General features: G+C 45.1%; 1 protein-coding gene across 7 annotated transcripts in view; it reads right to left on the bottom strand.

Annotated features, from left to right (window-relative positions):
- FAM184A (family with sequence similarity 184 member A) overlaps positions 1-26,609 on the bottom strand; it is a 207,400-nt gene that overhangs the window by 8,937 nt on the left and 171,854 nt on the right. For all 7 annotated transcript variants that reach the window (XM_069974902.1, XM_069974901.1, XM_069974903.1 and 4 more), the window contains 3 exons: positions 23,917-24,091; positions 9,279-9,481; positions 309-512 (listed from right to left, as the gene is read on the bottom strand). In XM_069974902.1, the coding sequence (XP_069831003.1) occupies positions 309-512; positions 9,279-9,481; positions 23,917-24,091 (582 nt within the window). The remainder of the gene's footprint in view (positions 1-308; positions 513-9,278; positions 9,482-23,916; positions 24,092-26,609) is intronic.

Genomic DNA, 26,609 nt, shown 5'->3' with positions numbered 1-26,609 from the left:
TTGAGATTCTGGAGTGCAGAGTTATGAACCTTTGCACAGCAACTCAACTGATCTCATAGGTTTGTATAGGATTCAGGTCTGGGGACAGTGCAGTTCACTCTATGTGAGGTCCTCCAGTCCCCAGCAGCTTTGATAGCCATTTAATATACTGGTTAATAAGAGAAACTATCATGTTGTCATTTTCTGCAATGTTATTTTATGTAAAGTATGTAATATATGCAAGGTTGTATCTAGTCTGCACTACTTAAACAATAGCACCCTACTAAGGTGTGATTCTGATACCATATTGTCTGGTATTCTGTACTTACCCTCTGCGAGGCGTATGAGACTTTCGAGAAGACGGATAGTAGTACGTGCTGCATTCCTGCTATCACTTTGTCTCTGGAGTTGGTAATACCGCACCAAAATCATGTTCGCTCCTTCTGACATCTTAGGCTGCAGGCTCTTTATGAGGCAAAAATAAGTTTTCATCTTTTCCATATTCCACAGCTTGTCAGATTTACGAGGACTTCCTAACAGGGACATGGATAAAAGGAAATAATAAACCAAAAACTAAATCTAAAGTTCAAGGGTTTTAAAGAACACTATTAAAAGGGTAACTCCATTCAGCTCATGCGGCAGGATACTCTATTAAAACCATGCCAAAAACAGCTGGAAGCGCTATAAATGTATTACAATGCAAGTCTATAGTGCTTCCAGCAGTTTTGTAGACCGCTCACTTTAGGTGTGGAATAAGTACCGGCGGGAGTTTGGAAGGAGCATCCTGCTGTGTGAGTGGAATGATGGCTAACATGTAACATAGCACAAATCAAAATAAAAACCTATAGTACCAGCATGTACTGTAGTGTCTCCTATAGCTTCAGAAAAGTACACACTTTTTACCTCTGTTGATAGGAGCTTACCCCTAGGACCAACTAATTTGTATTTTAATAAACTGCTCAGTTCACTATATCTATACATATGCTGTAAGTTTTTCTGAAATCTACCTTTTTATTATGAGGCTAATAAGGTGGTTTGGTGCACCAGGGGCAGTAACACATCCCTCACTGCACCGATCCACCCACTCCAGTTGCAGTTAATTAACTGTGGCCGCTCAACACTGCAAAGCACCAGATGAATATTTGTAAGTAAAGACAAACAGGGGATGGATTAGTGTATCAAGGGCTGTAGTACAGTCCCCAAGACACTGAATTGCCTTCTTCTTCATAAAGATTTCAGAAAAATAGCACTGCAGATGAAGGTAATAAAATGAGCCTCTTTCTCAGCACCCCCTGCTTTATGGAAACATAAAAGTAGGTTAGATTCCTCAAATTTGCCGTTTGTTTCCCTTTAAAGGAGAAGCCCGGTGAAAATTTTTATTAAAGTATTGTATTGCCCCCCCCCCCCCCCAAAAGTTATACAAATCACCAATATACCCTTATTACTGGAAATGCTTGTAAAGTGTTTTTCCCTGCACTTACTACTGCATCAAGGCTTCACTTCCTGGATAACATGGTGATGTCACGACCCGACTCCCAGAGCTGTGCGGGCTGTGGCTGCAGGAGAAGATGATTGCAGAGGGATGCTCAGTGTCCCTCCAGTTCCCTGTGTCCCTCAGTGTCCCCCTGCCATCATCCTCTCCAGCAGCCACAGCCCGCACAGCTCTGGGAGTCTGGTCGTGACATCACCATTTTATCCAGGAAGTAACTTCACCATGTTATCCAGGTAGTGACATCACCATGTTATCCAGGTAGTGAAGCCTTAAGTAGTAAGTGCAGGAAAAAAAAGCACTTTATAAGCATTTCCCATAATAAGTGAATATTGGTAATTTGTATATCTTTTGTGGGGCAATACAATACTTAAATAATAATTTTGCCGGACTTCTCCTTTAAGGCTGAGTCTAAGATAACAAAGTGTCTCTCCTGACGTAGCAATGGAAATGGGCTCTCTGGAGTGAAGAATAATGTTTTCCCATCTGGTGGGGTAATGTTTCTTCTTGAGGAGAGTGTCAAAGATGTGTGGAAACTTTAAGCCATTCATGCACCACTGGGAATTTAGGGAGGTCACCTTTTGGAGGTAGCCTTACCTTTAATTCACTGTTTAACTCCTATAACAAACCTAGGAACATTACTGGTGATTTATCCCCTTAAAGTGTCACTGTCGTGAATTTTTTTTTTGCAGAAATCAATAGTCCAGGCGATTTTAAGAAACTTTGTAATTGGGTTTATTATCCGAAAAATGCATTTTTATCATGAAAAAGCAGTTTGAAGCTCTCCCCCCTGTCTTCATTGTTCTCCTAGGGAGAGAGCTAAAGAAAAGACCAAAACAGGACAACAAAGAGTTAATCTACAAATCCCTCACGGGATATCTCCTGTGACAGTCACCAGTGACCTGTCTGAGCTCGGATTACAGCTGTCATCCAGCTCCGTGCCTGTAATCCTCTGTTATCTGCTTTCTGCTGCCGGCTAACTCCCTCCTTCCTCCTCCCCCCTCCCCTCTCCCTAGAGCAGACAGGGGACGTCTCCTGCAACAAGTCACAATTTTCAGATTTTTCAGAGTGGATGAAAAAGAGGAAGGAGGGGGGGACCTGGGAAAAGGCTTTTTACATGCAGATAATGGCAGATTTGGCTAATAAACCCAATTACAAAGTTTCTTAAAATCGCCTGGACTATTGATTTCTGCAAAAAAAAAAAAATACGACAGTGACTCTTTAAGAAAGGAAACAAAAGGAGAGAGGGGCGCCTCCTGGTGCAATAACGTGGTGGGCTAGTGTGTCTATTCCAGTGGAAGATGGACGCACTCACCTGGTGGAGTTGTGCAAATGATAGGCACAACTCTACTGTAGGTATATGATGTCACTCAGACAGGTACCGCAGTTATCCCTCAGGTTGCAGCCACCATGCAGAGTTGTATCTCAGAAGAGATCACAGGAACCAAGGAGGAAACCGTAGGAGGACGAAGTCCAGGAGTCCAGCAAAATCACAGTAGGAGCATCACAGAGATGTGACTCAATTGTTCTGTTTAACAGCGCAATGCGTTTTGCTCTGTCTATTGAATCACAGACCTTTATCAAGCATAAAGAGTGGACACATCAATGTTTTTGTTTTTTTTTAAAATGACCTTTAACCCCTTAAGGTCAAAGCCTATTTTCGTTTTTGCGCTTTTGCTTATTCCATTTTAAGTTTAAAAGTCCATAGCGCTTGCATTTTTTCACCTAGAGACGTATATGAGCGCTTATTTTTTGCGAAACCAATTGTACTTTGCAATGACAGACATTATTTTTCCATAACATATGCTGCGAAACCGGAAAAAAATCATTTGCGCTGTCAAATTGAAAAAAAAAACGAATTTGTTTTGATTTCGGGGAGTTTTGCATTTACGCCGTCCGTCCTATGGTAAAACTGACTTGTTATGCATGTTCCTCAAGTCGTTACGATTACTATGATATATAACATGTATAACTTATATTGTATCGGATGGCCTGTAAAAAATTCAAACCATTGTTAACAAATATACGTTCCTTAAAATTGCTCCATTCCCAGGCTTATAGCGCTTTTATCCTTTGGTCTATGGGGCTGTGTGAGGTGTCAGTTTTTGCGCCATGATGTGTTCTTTCTATCGATAACTTGATTGCGCATATACGACTTTTTGATCGTTTTTTATTACATTTTTTCTGGATTTGATGCGACCAAAAATGCGCAATTTTGCACTTTGGAATTTTTTTGCGCTGACGCCGTTTACCGTGCGAGATCAGGAATGTGATTAATTAATAGTTCGGGCGATTACGCGCGCGGCGATACTAAATATGTTTATTTATTTGTTTATTTATTAATTTATATTTATAAAATGGGAAAAGGGGGGTGATTTGGACTTTTATCAGGGGAGGGGATTTTTTATTAATAAAAACACTTTTTTACTTTTTTTTTTACTGTAACTAGAAGCCCCCCTGGGGGGCTTGTATATACATAGCACTGATCTCTCATAGAGATCAATGCTGTGTATATACACAGCAAAGATCGATTAGATCGGTCATAGATTACTATGGCCTGCTGCAGGCCATAGCAATCTATTGCCGAGCCGGGATCAGCGTAATTCCGACGCTGAGGCTCGGCACGGGCAGAAGAACGGATCTCCCCCCCGCGATCGCATCGCGGGGGGGGAGATCCGACCCACTAGACACCAGGGATGTGTTTACCTGAGCCTCTAAGTGCAGCTGTCAGGTTTGACAGCTGCACTTAGAGGCTTAATTAGCCGGCGCGGCAACGGGACCCCGCTCTTAACACCCCAAGCGGCACCATGACGTATCAGATACGTCATGGGTCGCTAAGGGGTTAAAAGCCATTGATGTGTCCACTCTCTATGCTAGATGAAGGTCTGTGGTTCAATAGACAGACCGAAACACGTTGCACTATTAAACAGAACAATTGAGTCACATCTCTCTGTGATGCTCCTAATGTGATTTTGCTCGTCTCCTGGATGTTGACCTGCGCTGACCCTCCTACGGGTTTCTCCCTTTAAGAAAACAGCCTTAAAGCGTAACTGTCATTTCAGGGTCATTTTTCTGAAAACATCAAATATCTATAGTACAAGCGATTTTAAGAAACTCTGTAATAGGTTTTATGTACTGAAAGAGTTTCCTTCTAGACTGAAAAAGCAATCTCCCAGCCTCCCCCCTCACATCAAATGAAGCAGGATTTCTGTCTCCATTATGTGGCTATGGAGAGGGGAGGGGCTGTTAGGAGTGACTGAGCACGGAGGATTTCTGCAAAGCACAACACCCTGCAATCTTCTCTCAGTAAGTTCATAGATAAGCACTGACCTTTCTGACACCTGAATTTAGCATTTTAGGTGCCCAGAGAGTCTACAAACAGCTGACCTTCATGTCACCTCTTCCTGCTCCCTCATCTCCCTCAGCCCCTCCCCCCTTCATAGGCTTACAATGGAGAGAGCAGAGCCCATCTTCACTGGCTTCTCTGTAATGAAGACGTGTTTGCCCGATAATGCACAGATAAGAAGTCAGGGGGGGAGGCTGGGAGATTGCTTCTTGAGTACAGAAGGAGGCTTTTTTGGCTAATGAAACCTATTACAGAGTTTCTTAAAATCGCTTATACTACTGATTTCTGCAATAAAAAAAAACATGACAGTTACGCTTTAAAGCACATCTTTCAGATGCAATTCATATAACAAACTGGTGACACTTTGGGGTGATGTAGTTATATTTTCACAAGGAACACAGGAGAATGAGTACCCCAAAATCTGTTGTGCAACTTCTTCCCCATACGGCAGGAGCGCCAAAGAACGCCTGTTGTTGTTAAACAATGGGCAGAAATAATGATCATGAACATTGCTTTTGGTTGTTGCTTTACAACAATGGCCGCTCTTTGCGATTTTTAGTACGTCGTGGGAACATGGCCTTGAAGTGCACTCTGTGGTACCAGGACAGTGGAAACCCCCAGAAGTGACCTCAGAGAGATTTTATCTATAGGCGTTGTGAGCATTTAAGCCCCAAAGCTGTTTGAGGAATGTCTCTCTTTTCCATTAAAATTCCCTTTTGGCTCAGAACTTTAAATTTTCACAAGGAACATAAGCATTTCAAAATTTGGTATGCAATTTCCAAAGTATGGCAGTAACCCTTATATTAGGGCTGGGCGATATTGGCCTAAATCAATATCGCGGTTTATCGCATATGTAGCTGCGGTAACGATAATTGGACGATAACTATGACACGCCCCCTTAGTAAGCCACACCCCTTTTACAGGCCACACCCACTCGGCCGTGCCAAACTGGGGATAGTTTGTTTCAATAAGGTTAAAAAAAGTACAGTAACTCAATGAGCAGCAACCCAAGCTAGGTACACACTACAGGACATGTATATACAGGTATACAGCTATGTGCACACTACAGGACGTGTATATACAGGTATACAGCTATGTGCACACTACAGGACGTGTATATACAGGTATATAGCTATGTACTATAGGTACCCAGAGTATATATGATGGGTATATACAGTATGTATGATGGGTATATATATAGTATATACAGGTGACAGTACAGGGACGTACATTATAGGGGGCTGTAGATGGCACTGCACTGACACGCTGTAAAGATATCGATCTATCGTTCGTGACAGACGCACATCCAAGGCTGAAGTAGAGGGTGCTGAACACAGAAAGGCCTTTGGCAGGGGGTCCCAAAATACAAAGCAGCAAGAGTCCGCAGCACACCAGCATATAGTGAAGAGATAAGCATGCTTGAAAATGATTCTGGAGTGAATTGAAACGTCGTATCCTGCACCTTATTTGATGGAATGAACCACTCTTCACTACATGCTAGTGTGCTGCGGACTCTTGCTGCTTTATCTATTCTATCTATTCTATCTATTCTCTATCTATCTATCTATCTCCTATCTATCTATCTATCTATCTATCTATCATCTATCTCCTATCTATCTATGTATCTATCTCCTATCTATCTATCTATCTATCTCCTATCTATCTATCTATCTATCTATCTATCTATCTATCTATCTATCTATCTATCTCCTATCTATCTATCTCCTATCTATCTATCTATCTCCTATCTATCTATCTATCTCCTATCTATCTATCTATCTCCTATCTATCTATCTATCTATCTATCTATCTATCTATCTATCTATCTCCTATCTATCTATCTCCTATCTATCTATCTTCTCTACGGGGAGGTGGGCAGGGGTGTACGGGGGGGGGGGCGGGCAGGGGTGTATGGGTACACAGGGGGGCCGGCAGGGGTGGATGGGTACACAGTGGGGCAGCAGGGGTGGATGGGTACACAGGGGGGCCGGCAGGGGTGGATGGGTACACAGGGGGTCCGGCAAGGGTGGATGGGTACACAGGGGGGCCGGCAAGGGTGGATGGGTACACAGGGGAGCGGGCAGGGGTGGATGGGTACACAGGTGGGCCCGCAGGGGTGGATGGGTACACAGGGGGGCGGGCAGGGGTGGATGGGTACACAGGGGGGCGGGCAGGGGTGGCTGGGTACACAGGGGGGCGGGCAGGGGTGGCTGGGTACACAGGGGAGCGGGCAGGGGTGGATGGGTACACAGGGGGGCGGGCAGGGGTGGATGGGTACACAGGGGGGCGGGCAGGGGTGGCTGGGTACACAGGGGGGCGGGCAGGGGTGGATGGGTACACAGGGGGGCGGGCAGGGGTGGCTGGGTACACAGGGGGGCGGGCAGGGGTGGCTGGGTACACAGGGGGGCGGGCAGGGGTGGCTGGGTACACAGGGGGGCGGGCTGGGGTGGCTGGGTACACAGGGGGGCGGGCAGGGGTGGCTGGGTACACAGGGGGGCGGGCAGGGGTGGCTGGGTACACAGGGGGGCGGGCAGGGGTGGCTGGGTACACAGGGGGGCGGGCAGGGGTGGCTGGGTACACACAGGGGGGCGGGCAGGGGTGGCTGGGTACACAGGGGGGCGGGCAGGGGTGGATGGGTACACAGGGGGGCGGGCAGGGGTGGCTGGGTACACAGGGGGGCGGGCAGGGGTGGCTGGGTACACAGGGGGGCGGGCAGGGGTGGATGGGTACACAGGGGGGCGGGCAGGGGTGGCTGGGTACACAGGGGGGCGGGCAGGGGTGGATGGGTACACAGGGGGGCGGGCAGGGGTGGCTGGGTACACAGGGGGGCGGGCAGGGGTGGATGGGTACACAGGGGGGCGGGCAGGGGTGTATGGGTACACAGGTGGGCGGGTAGGGGTGGCTGGGTACACAGGGGGGCGGGCAGGGGTGGCTGGGTACACAGGGGGGCGGGCAGGGGTGGCTGGGTACACACAGGGGGGCGGGCAGGGGTGGATGGGTACACAGGGGGGCGGGCAGGGGTGGATGGGTACACAGGGGGGCGGGCAGGGGTGGCTGGGTACACAGGGGGGCGGGCAGGGGTGGATGGGTACACAGGGGGGCGGGCAGGGGTGGCTGGGTACACAGGGAGCTGCATGCATATGCTCCTCCACCTTGAGATCTGACCGGCGTCCCTGCACACACATGACATTAATGTGCAGCGCTCGCCGGGAGGAGGGGGGGGGGGGGAGCGGCACCAGTCCTGTCCGAGCGCCCTTCTCCTCCGGCCGGTGAGCGCTGCACATGTTAATGTCCTGTGTGTGCAGGGACGCCGGACAGGACAGGATCACTCAGGAACATTCTCCCCTGGACCCTGCTGCTCCTCCACTTCCCGCGCGCACACCGGCGTCCCTGCACACACAGGACATTAACGTGCAGCGCTCGACGGCCGGAGGAGAAGGGCGCTCGGACAGGACTGGTGCCGCTCCCCCCCCTCCTCCCGGCGAGCGCTGCACATTAATGTCATGTGTGTGCAGGGACGCCGGACGGGACAGGGGGAGGGCGGGCGCTCACACTGGACGGGTGCCGGGGGCGGGCATTCTCACCTGGGCCCTGCTGCTCCTCCACCTCCCGCTCTGATTCCGGCGTCCCTGCACATAACGTGCAGCGCTCACGCCGGGCCGCGACTGCGTGCAGAAGCTCTTTTGGAAACACAAAAATACCGCAGATACCGTCCTGGCTCAGTTGAGGTCGGTTAACCGACGCCAGTGACGGTATCGGTATTTTTGCGGTATACCGCCCAGCCCTACCTTATATGCTATCATATTAACTATCTTGGCTTTGAACACAAGATGGTATTTTTCCCTGACATCCGAGCTGTGGTCTGTTCTCCTATTTAACACTTTATGGTGTATGGTTACTTTTGGAGGACTCGTGCACTTTGCTGATACCCATACATATGCTGCTTCCACAGTATCAGTATCTGTCTCTGTCTGTCTCTCACTCTTTATAATATATATATATATATATATATATATATATATATATATATATATATATATATATATATATATATATATATACATACACACACATTTGACACAACATAGGCACCTAGTTCTAGGTAAGTATGTATGTTTGTGTATATATATATATATATATATATATATATATATATATGTGTGTGTGTGTGTGTGTTTACATATTTTTAATCCATTTAATTAAATAAAAGTATACCTGTTGCATTTATTTTTTTATTTGTTTCACTAATATCTGTCCAGCATATATTTTCTGGTTGATTTTGAAGATGTCTTACATGCTCTAATGGGTGTGATGGCGGGGTGTCCACATACTTTCGGCCATGTAAAGTAGTACAGACATTTTTTGCAGTTCTCTATAGAGAGTGTCATCATTCACATGACGTATTTCAATAAATGTTTACATAGGCAAAAAGAGTATGTGATTCATGTGACTAATATACAGTACCTTTGTTTTCCAGTATAAATGAGGAAATGATCCTGTCCCAGTCTTCATTCTTTGTGTCCAATAAAACCAGAACGAGATCAAATCTACTGAGAAGAGGACTAGCAAGTGCCACATTCACAGAGATGGATTCTTCTGGGTCATAGGCTCCTTTTGGGTTTGTTGCAGCCAGTATGGTGGTTCTCGTGTTTAGTTTGCATACCAACCTAAATCAGAAAGGAAATAACTTAATTTCAATTGCATATTGTAACTACAAATGTAAATGTGATAGTGAATACACAGGTTTATTATACTTCTATCCTAAGTAGTATAAATGCAGCAAAGTTAACATTTTATTCAAAATCAGAACTTACTGCAATATTAAAGAGGCACCATCAAGTTTTATTTTATTTTTTTCAAAAAAATCAACAGGGGTTGTGATCGCAAGCAGTTTTTTTTTCAAAGTTTTCTATGTTTAAATCGTTAATACATACGTCCACTAGGTGTCTCCCTTCTCTGAACGTGTGTATAGGATATATGAAAGACTATTATGAAGCTGAAGAATATGCAGGAGTATAGATGTAAGTTGTGTAATTTGTGCCCATGGTCGACTAGTGATATTGCTCCACTTAATACATCTATACCCGACCATTTATCCCAGTTGGCGCTAAACATTATGATGGACACATATACCCTCTACCCTGTGGAGCTTAAAGAGGCACTGTTGCGAAAATATTTTTTTAAGAAATCAACAGAGGTTGCAATCGCAAGTAGTTTTGCAATACATTCTCTTTATTTTGTAACGTTTTCTAAGTTTAAATCAACAATATACATATGGCCACTAAGTGTCTCCCTCCATTGTGTATGTGTACAGCTGCTGCACAGCCAGATTCAGTAGCAGAGAATCCTGGGGGTGCTCTGTGACCTAAATGAATGGGGTGGGGTTCAGCTGTTATAGAGAGCACATGTGCAGAGCAAAAGTATGGCTGCCATCAGAGCTGGAGCTGGTATAAACTTCTTCTAATGGGATATAAGATTGAATAGTTTATATATCATAATCTGGTTGATGATAGAGGGCATACATGTCATAATGGTTTGTTGCTTGACGATGTATGCAGTATAGCTCCCGTGTACATGCATTACTCATATTAATGTTATATAGTAGCACATAGTTAATTAAATATATGGCATTATAATGTATATGCTACATAAGAGCTTTGCAAGTGTGCAGTGCATAGCTCTTATATATGGTGCAAACATTTTGCAGAAACTTAATGAATGATTCTGTACAAGAAAGTGTTGGCTTACCAGGCAGAGGATTTCACAGCTAACAGTACGGAAAAGGTGTCGAGGATGAAGGTAACAGACACACTTTCACTTCAGTGCCCCATGCCCACTAGGGAGCTATCAGCAAGTTAGATCCATCTAACCTGCTGATAGTTTCCCTTGAAACCAAATGGATTACGAGTCTATATGACTAAAAAAGTGCAGTTGACAAAATTGTGTATACTGATACATGGGGCATTTTATTTGTATATTTACGATTAACCCCTTAAGGACCGGGCCTGAAATGGCCTTAACCCTTTAAGGACATGGCCCATTTTCGTTTTTACGTTTTCGGTTTTTCCTCCTTGTGTTTAAAAGGTCATAGCACTTGCATTTTTCCACCTAGAAACCCACATGACCCCTTATTTTTTGCGTCACTAATTGTACTCTGCAATTACAGGCTGAATTTTTGCATAAAGTACACTGCGAAACCAGAAAAAAATTCAAAGTGTGGTGAAATTGAAAAAAAAAAAGCATTTCTTTTATTTGGGGGAAATGTGTTTTTACGCCATTCACCCTGGGGTAAAACTGACTTGTTATGCATGTTCCTCAAGTCGTTACGATTAAAACGATATATAACATGTATAACTTATATTGTATCTGATGGCCTGTAAAAAATTCAAACCGTTGTTAACCAATATACGTTCCTTAAAATCGCTCCATTCCCAGGCTTATAGCGCTTTTATCCTTTGGTCTATGGGGCTGTGCGAGGTGTCATTTTTTGCGCCATGATGTGATCTTTCTATCGGTACCTTGATTGCCCATATACGTCTTTTTGATCGCTTTTTATTAAATTTTTTCTGGATTTGATGCGACCAAAAATGCGCAATTTTGCACTTTGGGATTTTTTTGCGCTGACGCCGTTTACCGTACGAGATCAGGAATGTGATTAATTAATAGTTCGGGCGATTACGCACGCGGCGATAGCAAACATGTTTATTTATTTATTTATTTGTTTACTTTTATTTAAAACCTGGGAAAAGGGGGGTGATTCAGACTTTTATTAGGGGAGGGGGCTTTTTACTATTAACAACACTTTTTTTTTTTTTTACACATATACTAGAAGCCCCCCTGGGGGACTTCTAGTATATACACTGTGATCTCTCATTGAGATCTCTGCAGCATAGATATGCTGCAGAGATCCATGAGATCGGCACTCGTTTGCTTTCGGCTGCTGCAGCCGAAAACAAACGAGTGCCGAGCCGAGGACGGCGCCATCTTGGACGCGTCCCCGGCCGGCATCAGTAACGGAGATCGCTCCTCCGGGACAAGGTCCCGGAGGAGCGATCTCCCCCACTAGACACCAGGGAAACGTTGCCTCCGGTAATCGGAGGCAGCTGTCAACTTTGACAGCTGCCTCCGATTAGCTAATTAGCGGGCACGGCGATCAGACCGTGCCCGCTAATAGCAGCGGTCCCGGGCTACTCGCGGCACCCGGGATCGCGGCACTTCAAAGCGGGGCCGCCGCGCGGCCCCGCTTTGAAGTGCAAGTGAGGACATAGGACGTACCGGTACGTCCTATGTCCTTAAGAGGTTAAAGAGTCACTGTCGTATTTTTTTTTTTTTTGCAGAAATCAATAGTCCAGGCGATTTTAAGAAACTTTGTAATTGGGTTTATTAGCCAAATCTGCCATTATCTGCATGTAAAAAGCCTTTTCCCAGGTCCCCCCCCTCCTTCCTCTTTTTCATCCACTCTGAAAAATCTGAAAATTGTGACTTGTTGCAGGAGACGTCCCCTGTCTGTTCTAGGGAGAGGGGAGGGGGGAGGAGGAAGGAGGGAGTTAGCCGGCAGCAGAAAGCAGATAACAGAGGATTACAGGCACAGAGCTGGGTGACAGCTGTAATTCGAGCTCAGACAGGTCACTGGTGACTGTCACAGGAGATATCCCGTGAGGGATTTGTAGATTAACTCTTTGTTGTCCTGTTTTGGTCTTTTCTTTAGCTCTCTCCATAGGAGAACAATGAAGACAGGGGGGAGAGCTTCAAACTGCTTTTTCATGATAAAAATGCATTTTTCGGATAATTACAAAGTTTCTTAAAATCGCCTGGACTATTGATTTCTGCAAAAAAAAAAAAAAAAACGACAGTGACACTTTAAGGACCGGAGCAAATTTTAAGAATTTGACCTGTGTCACTTTATTCATTAATAACTTCGGGATGCTTTTACTTATCCGGCTGATTCTGAGATTGTTTTCTCGTGACATATTGTACTTGACATTTCTTGTAAATTGGAGTCGATATTTATAACCAATCTTTATGAAAAACCCAAAATAGCGTGAAAAATAGTGAAAAAAATGCATTTTTCCAACTTTAAAACTTTTCTGCTTATACAGAAAATGGTTATACCACATAAATTATATATTAAATAGCATTAGCAACATGTCTACTTTATGTTGGCCGCATTTATTAAACTATATTTAATTTTTTTTAGACAATAGAAAGCTTAAAACATTAGCAGCAAATTTGCAAGTTTTCAGTAAAATTTCAGACCTGTTCAGGTTTAAAGTGTATTTGAGGGGCCTGTATGTTAGAAAGCCCCACAAAGCACCCCATTTCAGAAACTGCACCCCAAACTCTGCAAAAGCAGATCCAGAAAGTTTTTTAACCCTTTAGGGGAGTCACAGAAATAAAAGCTAATTGTGTAAGAAATTTGAACATTTAAATTTTCTGTGCAGAGATTTTATTGTAATCCAATATTTTTCATAATTATAAACTTATTACCAGAGAAATGCACACCAATATTGATTGCCCCGTTTCTGCAGTTTATAGAAATACCCCATATGTGGCCCTATTGCGCTATTTGACGCAACCACAAGCCTCAGATACAAAGGAGCGCCTAGTGAATTTCAATGGCTCTGTTATATTTAGTCATTTCTGACTGTACCACTTCAAGTTGGCAGAGGCTCTGGGGTGCCAAAACCTAAAAAACACCCCTAAAGGGTTTCCATTTAGAAAAGTACACCCCTCAAGGAATGTAACAAGGGGTGTAGTGAGCATCTGGACCCCACAGGTGCTTCACAGATTTTCCGAACAATATGGCGTGAAAAAAGACAAAAGTATTTTTTACACTAAAACGTTCTAGCTTTCAATTTTTCATTTTCACAAAGGGATAAAAGGAAAAAAAAACCACAAAACATGTGGCGCAGTTTCTCCCGAGTACGGAAATACCCAACATGTGGACATAAAGTGCCAAGCGGGCACAGCACGAGCGCCCAAAGGGAAGGAGCGCCAATTGGCTTTTGGAAGCTGGATTTCACTGGAATGCATTTCAAGGGCCATGTCGCATTTACAGAGCCCTCGTGCTGCCAAAACACTGGAAACCCCCCACAAGTGACCACATTCAGGAAACGACACCCCTCAAGGAATCTAACAAGGGGTTCAGTGAGCATATGGACACCACTGGTGACGGGCAAAAATGTGGAACAATGTGACGTGAAAAGGAAAATTTTCATTTTTTCACTTTCAATGAGGTCCATATCCTCATTGCACCCCTTGTTAGATTCCTTGAGGGGTGTAGTTTCCAGAGGTACTCTCACAGAGTTTGTAGAATTTCACGCCATACCGTCATCTCTTATTGGGACGGTACTGGACCGGTACGGAAAAGACGTGTCTGGGAGGCAGCGTACGCTACGCTACCCCCAGATACGTCATTGGAGGATGAGGATGAATGGAGGAACGAAGGATCCCCCCATTCATCCTCACTGGCTGTTTCGGTGTCGGAGGCAATAATAACGTATGCGTCCGATACCGAAAACACGCCGGGGGCCACTTTTATATAGGGATTGGTATATGGGGTATGTAGTGGTGTAGTGTCAAACTTTATTCAATGTAGTGTAGTGTGGTATAATGTAGTGTTTTTTACGTGTTTTTTTACAGTAAGTATAAAAAAAAAAACCTACGCCAAAAATGGTGTTGCTGATAAATGCCGCACTTATGTGCGGCACTTATCAGCAGACCGTGGCGGTAGGATATAGAAAAAAATAGGATTAGTCTTACCGGTAAGACTGTTTCTTCGAACCTTCACGACGGCACCATAGGAGGATGGGTTATACCCTAGGGACAGGAAAAAGCACGAGAGGTTAAAAGCCCCTCCCTTTCCTCCCAGCACCAGTGCCTTTATAACAACCAATAGCACCACGTGAGTATCATATTAAACATACAATACTAGGGAGGGATACTGGTGCCGTCGTGAAGGTTCGAAGAAACAGTCTTACCGGTAAGACTAATCCTATTTTCTCTCCTCACCTTCACGACGGCACCATAGGAGCAATACCAACCATTACTCTTAGGGGGGGACCACAGCCTGCAGCACCTTCCTGCCGAAGGACAGATCTTCCCTTGACTGCAGAAGTAGTCTATAGTGTCTTGAGAATGTGTGGGGGGACGACCATGTCGCGGCCCTGCAGATCTGTTCCAGAGAGGCCGAAGCCCTTTCGGCCCATGATGTGGACATCGCTCTAGTAGAATGAGCTCTTATATTAATGGGAGAAGGTAGGTCTTGAGCTTTATAGGCTTCTGTTATTGAGTTTTTTATCCATCGGGCGATGGTACTTTTTGAGACTTTTTTCCCTTTGTTTTTTCCCTGGAACTGGATAAATAGATTTTGATCAGTTCGCCAGGGAGCCGTAGTTTCCATATACTGTAGGACTGCTCTTCTAACGTCTAAAGTATGGAATTTTTCTTCTAATGAATTTTTGGGATTTGGACAGAATGATGGAAGGATAATGTCCTGATTCTTATGAAACTCTGTAACTACCTTAGGTAGAAAGGAAGGATCTGTTTTTAAGGTAATACCGTCTTCTGAGATAGTACAATATGGTTTACGGATAGTTAAGGCCTGGATTTCACTCACCCTCCTGGCTGAACATATCGCGACCAAAAAGACTGTCTTGTATGAGAGAAGTCTTATATTAATGTCTGTTATAGGTTCAAAGGTAGGTTTTGTTAAGCCTTCTAAGACTATATTCAGGTCCCATGGCGGATGAATAGTCTGAGGTTTAGGATTAATTCTAGACGCAGCTCTTATAAATCTTTTGATCCATCTATGGTCAGCTAAATTTGTGTCATAGATTGCCGATAAGGCGGAAACCTGCACTTTAAGGGTGGCTGGCCTAAGCCCTTTAGAAAGTCCCGCCTGTAAGAAGTCCAGGATTTGGGCTATGTTTGGTTCTGCCGGAATTGGTGGAGGGGATTTACACCAAGAGGAGAACACCTTCCAGACTTTTAGGTAAATGGAATTAGTTACCTTCTTTCTGCTTTTCATGAGAGTGGATATTACCTTCTCTGATAAGCCTCGGCTTCTTAATATTGTCTCTTCAGGATCCATGCAGACAACTGTAGTTTTTCTGGTTCTGGATGGAGAATCGGACCCTGAAAGAGAAGGTCGGTTATTTGTGGAAGTAGGACTGGCTCCTCCACTGCTAGTGTCTTGAGGAGGCCAAACCAGCTCCTCTTCGGCCAGTATGGAGCTACCAGAATAACCTTTATTCCCTGATCCCTGATCTTCTGGAGTACCTTTGGTATCAGTGGGATGGGAGGAAAGGCGTAAGCTATTTTTACCTTCCAATTTTGTGTCAGGGCATCTACTGCAGTAGGGTGGTCTGATGGGTTCAGGGAGTAGAAGTTTGTCACCTTCTTGTTTTTTCTGGTGGCAAACAAATCTATCTCGGGTTCCCCCCAGCGTTCTACTAGTTGACGGAAGATCTGATCTTTGAGACACCACTCCCCTGGATGAACCTGGTGGCGACTGAGAAAGTCTGCCTGAGTATTTTCTGTTCCTTTCAGGTGAGTTGCTGACAGAGACAGAAGGTGAGACTCTGCCCAAGCGAATATTTGTTTTGATACTGACCATAGGGGATTGTGTTTTGCACTGCCCTGGTGTCTTAAGTGAGCTACCGTGGTGACATTGTCCGATAGAACATGCACATGGGTGTCTTTTAAGGTGTTTTGAGCCGCCTGTAATGAATTTTTGACTGCCTTGAGTTCTTTGAGGTTTGAGGAGTCTTTTAACCCTTTAAGGACATGGCCCATTTTCGTTTTTACGTTTTCGGTTTTTCCTCCTTGTGTTTAAAAGGTCATAGCACTTGCATTTTTCCACCTAGAAACCCCCATGACCCCTTATTTTTTGCGTCACTAATTGTACTTTGCAATTACAGGCTGAATTTTTGCATAAAGTACACTGCGAAACCAGAAAAAAATTCGAAGTGTGGTGAAATTGAAAAAAAAAACGCATTTCTTTTATTTGGGGGAAATGTGTTTTTACGCCATTCACCCTGGGGTAAAACTGACTTGTTATGCATGTTCCTCAAGTCGTTACGATTAAAACGATATATAACATGTATAACTTATATTGTATCTGATGGCCTGTAAAAAATTCAAACCGTTGTTAACCAATATACGTTCCTTAAAATCGCTCCATTCCCAGGCTTATAGCGCTTTTATCCTTTGGTCTATGGGGCTGTGCGAGGTGTCATTTTTTGCGCCATGATGTGATCTTTCTATCGGTACCTTGATTGCCCATATACGTCTTTTTGATCGCTTTTTATTACATTTTTTCTGGATTTGATGCGACCAAAAATGCGCAATTTTGCACTTTGGGATTTTTTTGCGCTGACGCCGTTTACCGTACGAGATCAGGAATGTGATTAATTAATAGTTCGGGCGATTACGCACGCGGCGATAGCAAACATGTTTATTTATTTATTTATTTGTTTACTTTTATTTAAAACCTGGGAAAAGGGGGGTGATTCAGACTTTTATTAGGGGAGGGGGCTTTTTACTATTAACAACACTTTTTTTTTTTTTTTTACACATATACTAGAAGCCCCCCTGGGGGACTTCTAGTATATACACTTTGATCTCTCATAGAGATCTCTGCAGCATAGATATGCTGCAGAGATCCATGAGATCGGCACTCGTTTGCTTTCGGCTGCTGCAGCCGGAAGTAAACGAGTGCCGAGCCGAGGACGGCGCCATCTTGGACGCGTCCCCGGCCGGCATCAGTAACGGAGATCGCTCCTCCGGGACAAGGTCCCGGAGGAGCGATCTCCCCCACTAGACACCAGGGAAACGTTGCCTCCGGTAATCGGAGGCAGCTGTCAACTTTGACAGCTGCCTCCGATTAGCTAATTAGCGGGCACGGCGATCAGACCGTGCCCGCTAATAGCGGCGGTCCCGGGCTACACGCGGCACCCGGGATCGCGGCACTTCAAAGCGGGGCCGCCGCGCGGCCCCGCTTTGAAGTGCAAGTGAGGACATAGGACGTACCGGTACGTCCTATGTCCTTAAGAGGTTAAATCGTTTGTGTCCCAAATCCCCTGAAAGAATTGGGTCCCGACTTGGGCTCCCCAACCTGTCTGGCTTGCGTCTGTTTTTACTATTACCTTGGGTTGAGGGTTCCACTGTACCCCTTTTTGTAGATTCTCTCTTCCTTGCCACCAGCGTAGCGATTTTTTCGTCTGGGGGGTGAGGGAAAACTTTTTGTCTAATCCCGAAGGTCTTTTGTTCCAGGTCTTTAGAATCTGGGCTTGAAGTGATCGGGAATGGGCTTGACTCCAAGGCACCGCTGGGATGGATGAAGTCATTGAGCCTAGGACTGACATTGCCTCTCTCACAGACGTCAGTGAGCTGTTCTTTAGTCTCCTGATTTTTGTGAGGATCTTTAGTATTTTTTCCTCCGGAAGAAATGACGTTTGAAGGATTGAATCTAGGAGGATTCCTAGAAACACTTTCCTGTGAGATGGCACCAGGTCGGATTTGTCGACGTTGATGATCCACCCTAAAGATGTTAGAAGGTTGCGAGTTGTCTCCAGATCTTGTATCAGCTTCTTTTGTGTGTCTGCTATGATGAGGAGATCGTCCAGGTAGGCCACGATATTTATTCCCTGGAGATGAAGAAAAGATATCACCTCTGACATCACGTTGGTGAAGATTCTTGGAGCCGAGGAGATCCCGAACGGGAGAGCTTTGAATTGATAGTGACGTATCTCTTTCCCTATGAGAATCGCAAACCTTAGATATTTTTGGGAATCCTGGTGTATTGGAACATGATAGTAAGCGTCCTGGAGATCTATGGAGGCCATCAATGCCCTGGACGCTATTAGGGGTGTTGTCGTCTGTATTGATTCCATCTTGAACCTCTGATATCTGACGTATTGGTTCAATGGTTTTAGGTTTATAATTAGACGGAAGGAGCCGTTGGTTTTTTTTACTAGAAACAAGTTCGAGTAGTGACCCGCTCCTTTCTCCTTTGGTGGAACTAGGGAGATTACTTCCATACTCTGTAATTTCCTCACGCTTTTCACTAATTCTTTTTGTAGGGGATCTGAAGACTGCCGTGAGATTGTAAATCTGTGTGGGGGAGGGTGAGTTAGTTCTATTCGGTAGCCCTCCCTGATTATATTTGTTACCCAGTTGTTGTTGGTAATATATGTCCACACATCTGAAAAGTCCTTCAGTCTTCCCCCTACCGGACCGGTGTCACTGTTTATCTTGGGAGGACTTGGGGTTGAAAAAAATATTTCTCCCTTTCCCTCCCTCGGAGTAACTCCATCGGCCCCCTTTCCCTTTACCGCGGTAGTTGTCCTGAAACTTCGGTCTTTTATACTGTTGTTTCTTTTGTGGGGGTTTTTCTTCTGGTAAGGCTTTCTTTTTATCTGCCGATTTTTCTATAATTTTATCCAGGTGTGTTCCGAACACATATTGACCTTCAAATGGTATACCACACAGATTTGATTTGGCGGTATTATCTCCGGTCCAATTTTTTAACCAGAGCGCCCGGCGGGCGGCATTGGTTAGTGCGCCATCTTTAGCTGCGAATCGGATAGATTCCGCTGTGGCGTCGGCTAAAAATGCAGTGGCATCTTTTAGTAGGGGTAGGGAGTCCACTATTTGTTGTCTTGGACATTTATCATTTAAGTGGCCTTCTAGCTGTTCTACCCAGACATGGAGGGCCCTGGCAACGCAGGTGGCAGCAATGTTATTTTTTAATGAGTACGACACTGTTTCCCAGGATTTTTTTAACAGGCTTTCCGCCTTACGGTCCATGGGATCCTTGAGCTGAGAGGAATTCTCAAAGGGCAATAAGGATTTTTTTGTGGTCTTAGCTACCTGTGCGTCTATCTTAGGAATATCTCCCCACTTAGACGTATCTTCTTCCCCGAAGGGTAACCGTCTTCTAATTTCGCTGGGCACCTGTAACCTCTTTTCTGGTTCTGCCCACTCATCAGTGATTAACTGTTGTAATGTCTCATGGACTGGAAAAACCAATTTCTGCTTGGCTTTCAGTCCCTGAAACATCTTATCTTTAGGGGCTACCTGCTCCTGAACTTGTTCTACACTCAGAGCATCTCTGACCGCTTTGAGTAGTGCAGAGGTGTGTTCTGAGGGAAAGAAGTATTTTCTTATTTCTTCTTTCTGTTCAGTCTCATTATCGCTCATTTCTATTGATTCCTGAATCTGACCAGATTCATCAGAAGACGCGGATGAGTGTCTCCTACGTTTCCTGGATAATGTAGTTTCTTCTGAAGCTGCTACAGAAGCAGAATAACTCGACATGATATCTACCGGTGCATCATTGGAAACTACCTGATGGACCGGGGAGACCTGAGGAGGGTTTAGGTCTAGTGGAGCAGGAGGAGGGGTAGGTAGAGGTAGCGGCAGAGGAGGAGGAGGGAGTCTGGTTATAGATGTAGCTATCTCCTCCTTCATCATTTTCCTGATATCTTCCAGGAATGATGATCTGTCTTCCTTTATGATTTCCCCAATGCAAGATGGGCAGATGTTTTTCTTGCAACTGGATGACAGTTTTGCATTGCAGGTCACACATCTCCTCTCTGGTGTTCTAGGTTTATCCTTCTTAGGATTAGATTCTTTAGTCTCCTAAGGAGGATAAGCAATATATATACATCAGATTTCAAGAAAAAGATGATAATCCAATGTAAGCACCGCCCCACTGGCTGTATAGCCGTAGGGAGTATATATATTTATATATATATATATATATATACCCATATATATACCCGTAATATATATTCATAATTCTCCTGCACCCATACACCGATTGAGAGTGGAGCAGATCCTCATGGCAATTTGTACTATCAATGTAATATATCACCCATAGTGGAAGACATGCACTGATTCCAGAGGAAAAAAACTGCAGAGTTTGCATAGGTAGCGTGCTGAATGCAGAGCTGCGCATGCGGAAGCGGCCGAAGCCAATACACTACTCACAGTTACCGCCGTAGCAGTCTTGTCGGACGTGGAGGGATCCATCACCAACAGCGAGACGATCCGACCAGCTCGCGCTGAAGATTTTAACTGTGCGGTCCCGGAAGCGGAGCGCACGGCGTCTGACGTCATCTCCGGAGCGCCGGTCTTCCACGTCATACGCGGGCGACACTGCGTCCGACGTCACCAGCGGCGTCCTACGTCACGCGTAGGACGCCGCAGCCTCCGCGTCATGCGCCGAGCGCCGCGGCGTCTACGTCACAGGTGAGGCGACGCGGCCTTCCCACAGCCGGGATCCCGTCTGCCCATTATCCACCGGGGGGAGCGAATAATTCGGGTCCCCCCCACTGCCGAGTACCTGGAGACAGTGCGAGGCTCCACACAGGAAACGACGGAACTGCTCCTCCCTACGGCCGGCCGTCTGACTGGAAGGAAGGAAGCCGAGGCCTCGATCGATCCACAGCCTTCTGTAAGTCTTTTACTGCTTAGAGGGGATCTCTCCTCGTCTTCACGCGGATCCCCTCCCTCTCGTGCCTGCCCTAATGGGACAGGAAAAAGCACTGGTGCTGGGAGGAAAGGGAGGGGCTTTTAACCTCTCGTGCTTTTTCCTGTCCCTAGGGTATAACCCATCCTCCTATGGTGCCGTCGTGAAGGTGAGGAGAGAAAAACACCCTACGCCAAAAAGGAGGAGTTGCTGATTAGCAGCGCACTTTCGTGCGATGCTGATCAACACTCAATGGCGATAGGGTGCGGAAAATAGAAAAAAAAAAAAAACTGGGAAAAAAAAAAAAAACTTTTACTACATGCTGAACATCCCTATATCTGCTGATATGTGTATTACACTTCTCAGCCGCTAGAGGGCAGCAGAGCGCAAAATCCGAAAAAAAGACTACGCTGGAGCCGAAAAAAATCAGAAAAAAGACGATGCTGGAGATGAAAAAAGCCGAACGGGGACCGCACGGAAGAAGCCGAAGACCCGACGAGAAGACGAGGACGCCGAGAACCCGGAAGACGCCGATCAGGACCCCGGGACAGGTGAGTAATGTACAAATACCTGCTCTGGACCCCTCAGCTACCTAGCTGAGGGGTCCAGAGCAGGTATTTACTACTTGTGGGGACTTTGATCGCCGTGAACGGCGATCGGGCCGGTGGTACCGTGACCACCATTACTTTTTACAGTAATGGCGGTCGGTGCCGTCCTCGGCTGATCAGCCAATAGCAGCGATCGTCAGCATGGGGGGGTTAACAACCCCCCATGCCGACAGGGAGAGATGGCCTGCTATGTATTATAGCAGGCTATCTCCCCCGACCGGGACCCGGCCGGCCGCGGCGCCCTCTTAAAGGACCCGCGTACCGGTACGTCATGGGTCCTTAAGAGGTTAAAGGGGTACTCTTGCCCTTTAAAAAAAAAATTATATGTTGCTGCCCTTGCTGGGAAAGTAACAAACATATCAATTTTATCTCACCACACTATCCCAGAGTCCTCCTGCAGCACCTTCAGGTCTCCAGCTGAATGCTACCACTGCAATGGAATCGGAGGGCCCACTCAGCCAGACAGGACAGTGCCGTGGCCAGTGATAGGCTGATCGGGCAGATACTGCCGAGAAGAGTCAGCAGCTTTGGACCCGAAGACGCCACAGGAGGACCCTAGGGGAGGATGGTGAGATAAGAATAGCATGTTTATTATGTTCTCCACAAAGGGAAGCAACACATAAAAAATTTAAGGGGTTGGAGTACCCCCTTAAGCACAGTATGATGGTGCTGGATGTCTGAATAAAGACATTGGAATTGCATAAATTAATCTTCTATATACATTTTGATGAAAGAAACTCACTGATCAGCTTTTTTACTTATTCAAACAGGGGAGGAAAAATTTCACAGACTGGTATCCATCAGCGGGAAATAAGCCGCAGGACATATATTGATTAGGATAATTATGACTGTGTTCATTGGGAAAAGCTTCATTCATCCATCTCACAGCAGCAGAATCACAAAGCAATATGACACAATTGTTCAGTGGTGGCCAATGAGCACAGGATTTTGCCAGTAATCCTCCAGATTCACCCCCACAATCTGCAATATGGTGTATGCTAGCAAAAATCACTATGGTGGTAAGACTGCTTAAGGGTGCGTTCACACGTTCAGGATCTGCAGCAATTCTGATGGCGCAGATTTGAAGCTGCAGATTTTATGCTATATACAGTCATTAAGTCACAATGATATTTGCAACATCAAATCTGCTGCAGATCCTGTATATGTGAATGCACCCTTAAAAAAAAGGCCAGATAAAATGATGCCGGTACATACAGTAATCTCATTTATACATAATATTGTAGTATATGCTCCTACACAATCTGAGGAATACATTCTATTTCATTACTCCGGTACAACAGCATAAAAAATCCTTTAGGAGAACCAGATAGATTTCTATTAGGAGGATCCATGCAGTTGGTCAGAAAGAAACTTCTCCTTGCCAGTTGAGGGCCATGTTCATTGCCCATTCCAGCTCTTCCAGCTGCAATGTAAGGCCAGCTGATTGAATGCCTGCTCAGCCAGTCATTGAGTCACTGATTGGCTGAGTGGGCAATAGATCAGCCGGGTATGTGATGTTGCAGCTGGAAGAGCTGCAGGGTGCCGGTGGCTGTCAACTGGATCCAGGAGCAGCACTACGAGGCACAAGGATAGGTAAAGATACTTTGTTTATTATGTTCCTTTACCCCCCTGCCTTTTTGCTTTTTTTGTTCCCACAGGACTTCTCCTTTAATATAAATTATTTTTATTATAATTTATCATCTTCTGCATTACAACTGGGCACTTACTGATACAATTGCTTAAAACAAAGTAAACTGTGACATTATCCACTGTGTACTGACATGACAGTCTGGCATCATCTGCCCGCAGTAAATGCATGCTGGTTTGGGTCCATAAAGTTGATTTTAAAAAGAAGATAATTGATCATCTTAAAGAAGCATTTCCATCATAGTTACTACTACAGGTGTCAAGCTGACTGGCCTAGTCTCTGCTACCCAATGTCACATATAACCACTACACTAAGATTAGTAAGTCTAGCCAGTATCTATACAGTAATATGTTATTTAATGGATCATACCCAGCTTTGGCAACGCTGATGGTCTGTTGTTCCATTGCCTCATGGATACTGGTCCTGTCGTGCTCTTTAATACTGTTGAATTCATCAATGCAGCATAGACCTCCATCTGCCAGGACCAGTGCACCAGCTTCTAGATTCCACTCCCCTGAATCCTTCACTGCAGTTACAGTCAATCCTAACAGGAAAAAAATGATAAAAAAAACAACAGAAACATGAGTTGTATACAACTCAGCAGCAGAAGGTTGTAAAACTGAAGCTCAAAAGGAGTTGTCCAGGATAAACACATAATCTACTATTTTGCCAGGGCTGCAGGGGACATAACAGTACTTACCTATCCCACTCCACCACAGCTGCTGGTCCCCTGACTGCCCATTCTCCCCTGTTGTCAGCGTTTCCACTCCCACTGTAATCAGAAACTCTGACCACTCTGCTCAACCCAGGTAACAAGATCTGGGGCTTGTGTCATCCTCTAGGACAGGTCACCAGACACTGGTGGGCAATAGGTGGTGCAAAGACAAGAAGTCAAAACACGGGCACAAGTATTCTCTCTACTCTTCAGTATTCTACTTCTAAAGTTCCAGCAGAGCACAGTACTAGATTAGGTTGGGACTCTCTCGACATCCTCCTCTCTACTTCTCTGAACTTACTCTATTCCTCAGTTGCACCTTCCTTGGGTCATCCCCCCTTTCTGTGGGTGTCGGTACCAATAGTCCGGGTGGACACAACTCAAACGTAAATTAGTGCCTTTACAGATCGGAGATACCCGGCTATTCCAAACTTGATACTACAACCACAAAGGGCCAACAGCCCAAACAAACCGGGATAGCCCCGACAAAGTAATAAAACGTAACTTTTATTATAATATGTATTAATAAATTAATAAAGTGAGAATGTGAGTTAAAAACACTAATCCACAATCAATCCCTATAGTTATATAAGTCCACTGACAGTGGTACTAATTAATGTCTGAGTTAGCTGCAGTCTAACCAGACCAATATGACTGTGGTAGTAAAACTTTAAAATCTGATCACCGCCTCCACAACTAGTTTCACTCCTGAACGGAGCGTCTTCAGGTGTAGGGCAAATGGCGGTGTCCCTAGCATCGTTTGGTCTTATATAACCTAGTATGTGATTGACCCAAGAGGGAGGAGTCATATAATCACCTATCATCGCAATCGTATAATAGCCATGGTGGGGAAACTCCCCTTCATCATAATTGACATGCACAGGTACCACTCACCTGCGTGCACCTGTACGTACTCCATAGTCTAAGTCCGCCCATAGTGGGTACTACTACAAATCAGAGGGCAACTATAACCCAGCCAATAAATCAACTTAACACTTACAGCCAATGTCGCTCGCCCGCAGGACTAAGACGTCATCAGGCGGTGCCCTAATCGCAGGATGGATGACCGAACTGTTCACGTCACACACGCCTGCGCATCAGGACTGTCACCGCGTCACTCAGAAAGCGGAAGTCCGCGCCTGCGCAGAAAGCAAAACTCAATGCCTAAAGTTGCCTAATGCCTAAAGTTCCAGCAGAGCACAGTACTAGATTAGGTTGGGACTCTCTCGACATCCTCCTCTCTACTTCTCTGAACTTACTCTATTCCTCAGTTGCACCTTCCTTGGGTCATCCCCACTTTCTGTGGGTGTCGGTACCAATAGTCCGGGTGGGTCACAACTCAACTCCGGATCACTGTGATAAGCACCCAAGAGACCCTCTCACTGCCGGACAGGTCACCGACCACAGGGGAAAGCTCGCCACTCTAAAATAAAAGCAGGTGGGCCTCCATACCTGTGCGCCCACCTGGCACTGGCCTCATGACAGTACAACATCTGTCTGAGCTATACTTCGACCAACCACCATAGTAGTGGCATCACACAGTACCACCTAGCAAGTGACCAATCGAGCCTCACAGTGGGGCACCACATTTGTGCTTCTATCCCCCTGTATAATAAGTATAGTAAACGTGATCGAACAAATGCTTGTCCAAGTCCCCTGGAAGAACCAATAAACAGCATGAAAAAAGTAGTTTTATTTTCAAAAATAAATAAAATGACAGCCCTTTTTATATATTTTTTTTTATTTAAAGGTTAAAGGGGGCCGATCTCTTTTTGATTAGTGTTGGTCTAGGTGCTCAAACCTTTAATGTTAATTAAAATGAAGTGGCAGAAGCGCTTGACTGAGTGCTTCACTGCTTTGTCTTTTTGCTTATGAAAGCGGAGTGCTTGGTGAACAGATTTAAATGGGTTATCCAGTGCTACAAAAACATGGCCAGTTTGGGTGGGGTTTTGAAACTCCGTTCCATTGAAGTAAATGGAGCTTAATTGCAAACTGCACCTGAACTGGAGACAACAGTAGGGGGAAAAGTGGACATGTTTTTGTAGCACTGGATAACCCCTTTAATGAAAGACGTTGTGACCCCGCTCTGAGCCATGCCGCTCCCAGCTGCTATCAGCTGATCGCCACACCCGGCTAATTAACCATTTAAATGCTGCTGTCAAAATTGCACAAAATAAGGGCTCATGTGGGTCTGCAGGTGACAAAAATGCAAGCACTGTGGCCTTTTAAACATAAGGAGGAAAAAAATAAAATACAAAAATGAAAATTGGCCTGGTCATCAACGGGTTTAAAAAAAATAAATGTTTTAATTTTTTTCCCCTTCATGCTGTTTAAACCATCAGAAAAG

This window comes from Dendropsophus ebraccatus, chromosome 6 (genome assembly GCF_027789765.1).
Source record: "Dendropsophus ebraccatus isolate aDenEbr1 chromosome 6, aDenEbr1.pat, whole genome shotgun sequence".
NCBI lineage: Eukaryota > Metazoa > Chordata > Amphibia > Anura > Hylidae > Dendropsophus > Dendropsophus ebraccatus.
The sequence above is the reverse complement of the archived record's forward strand: the minus strand, read 5'-3'. Positions and strand labels throughout refer to the sequence as shown.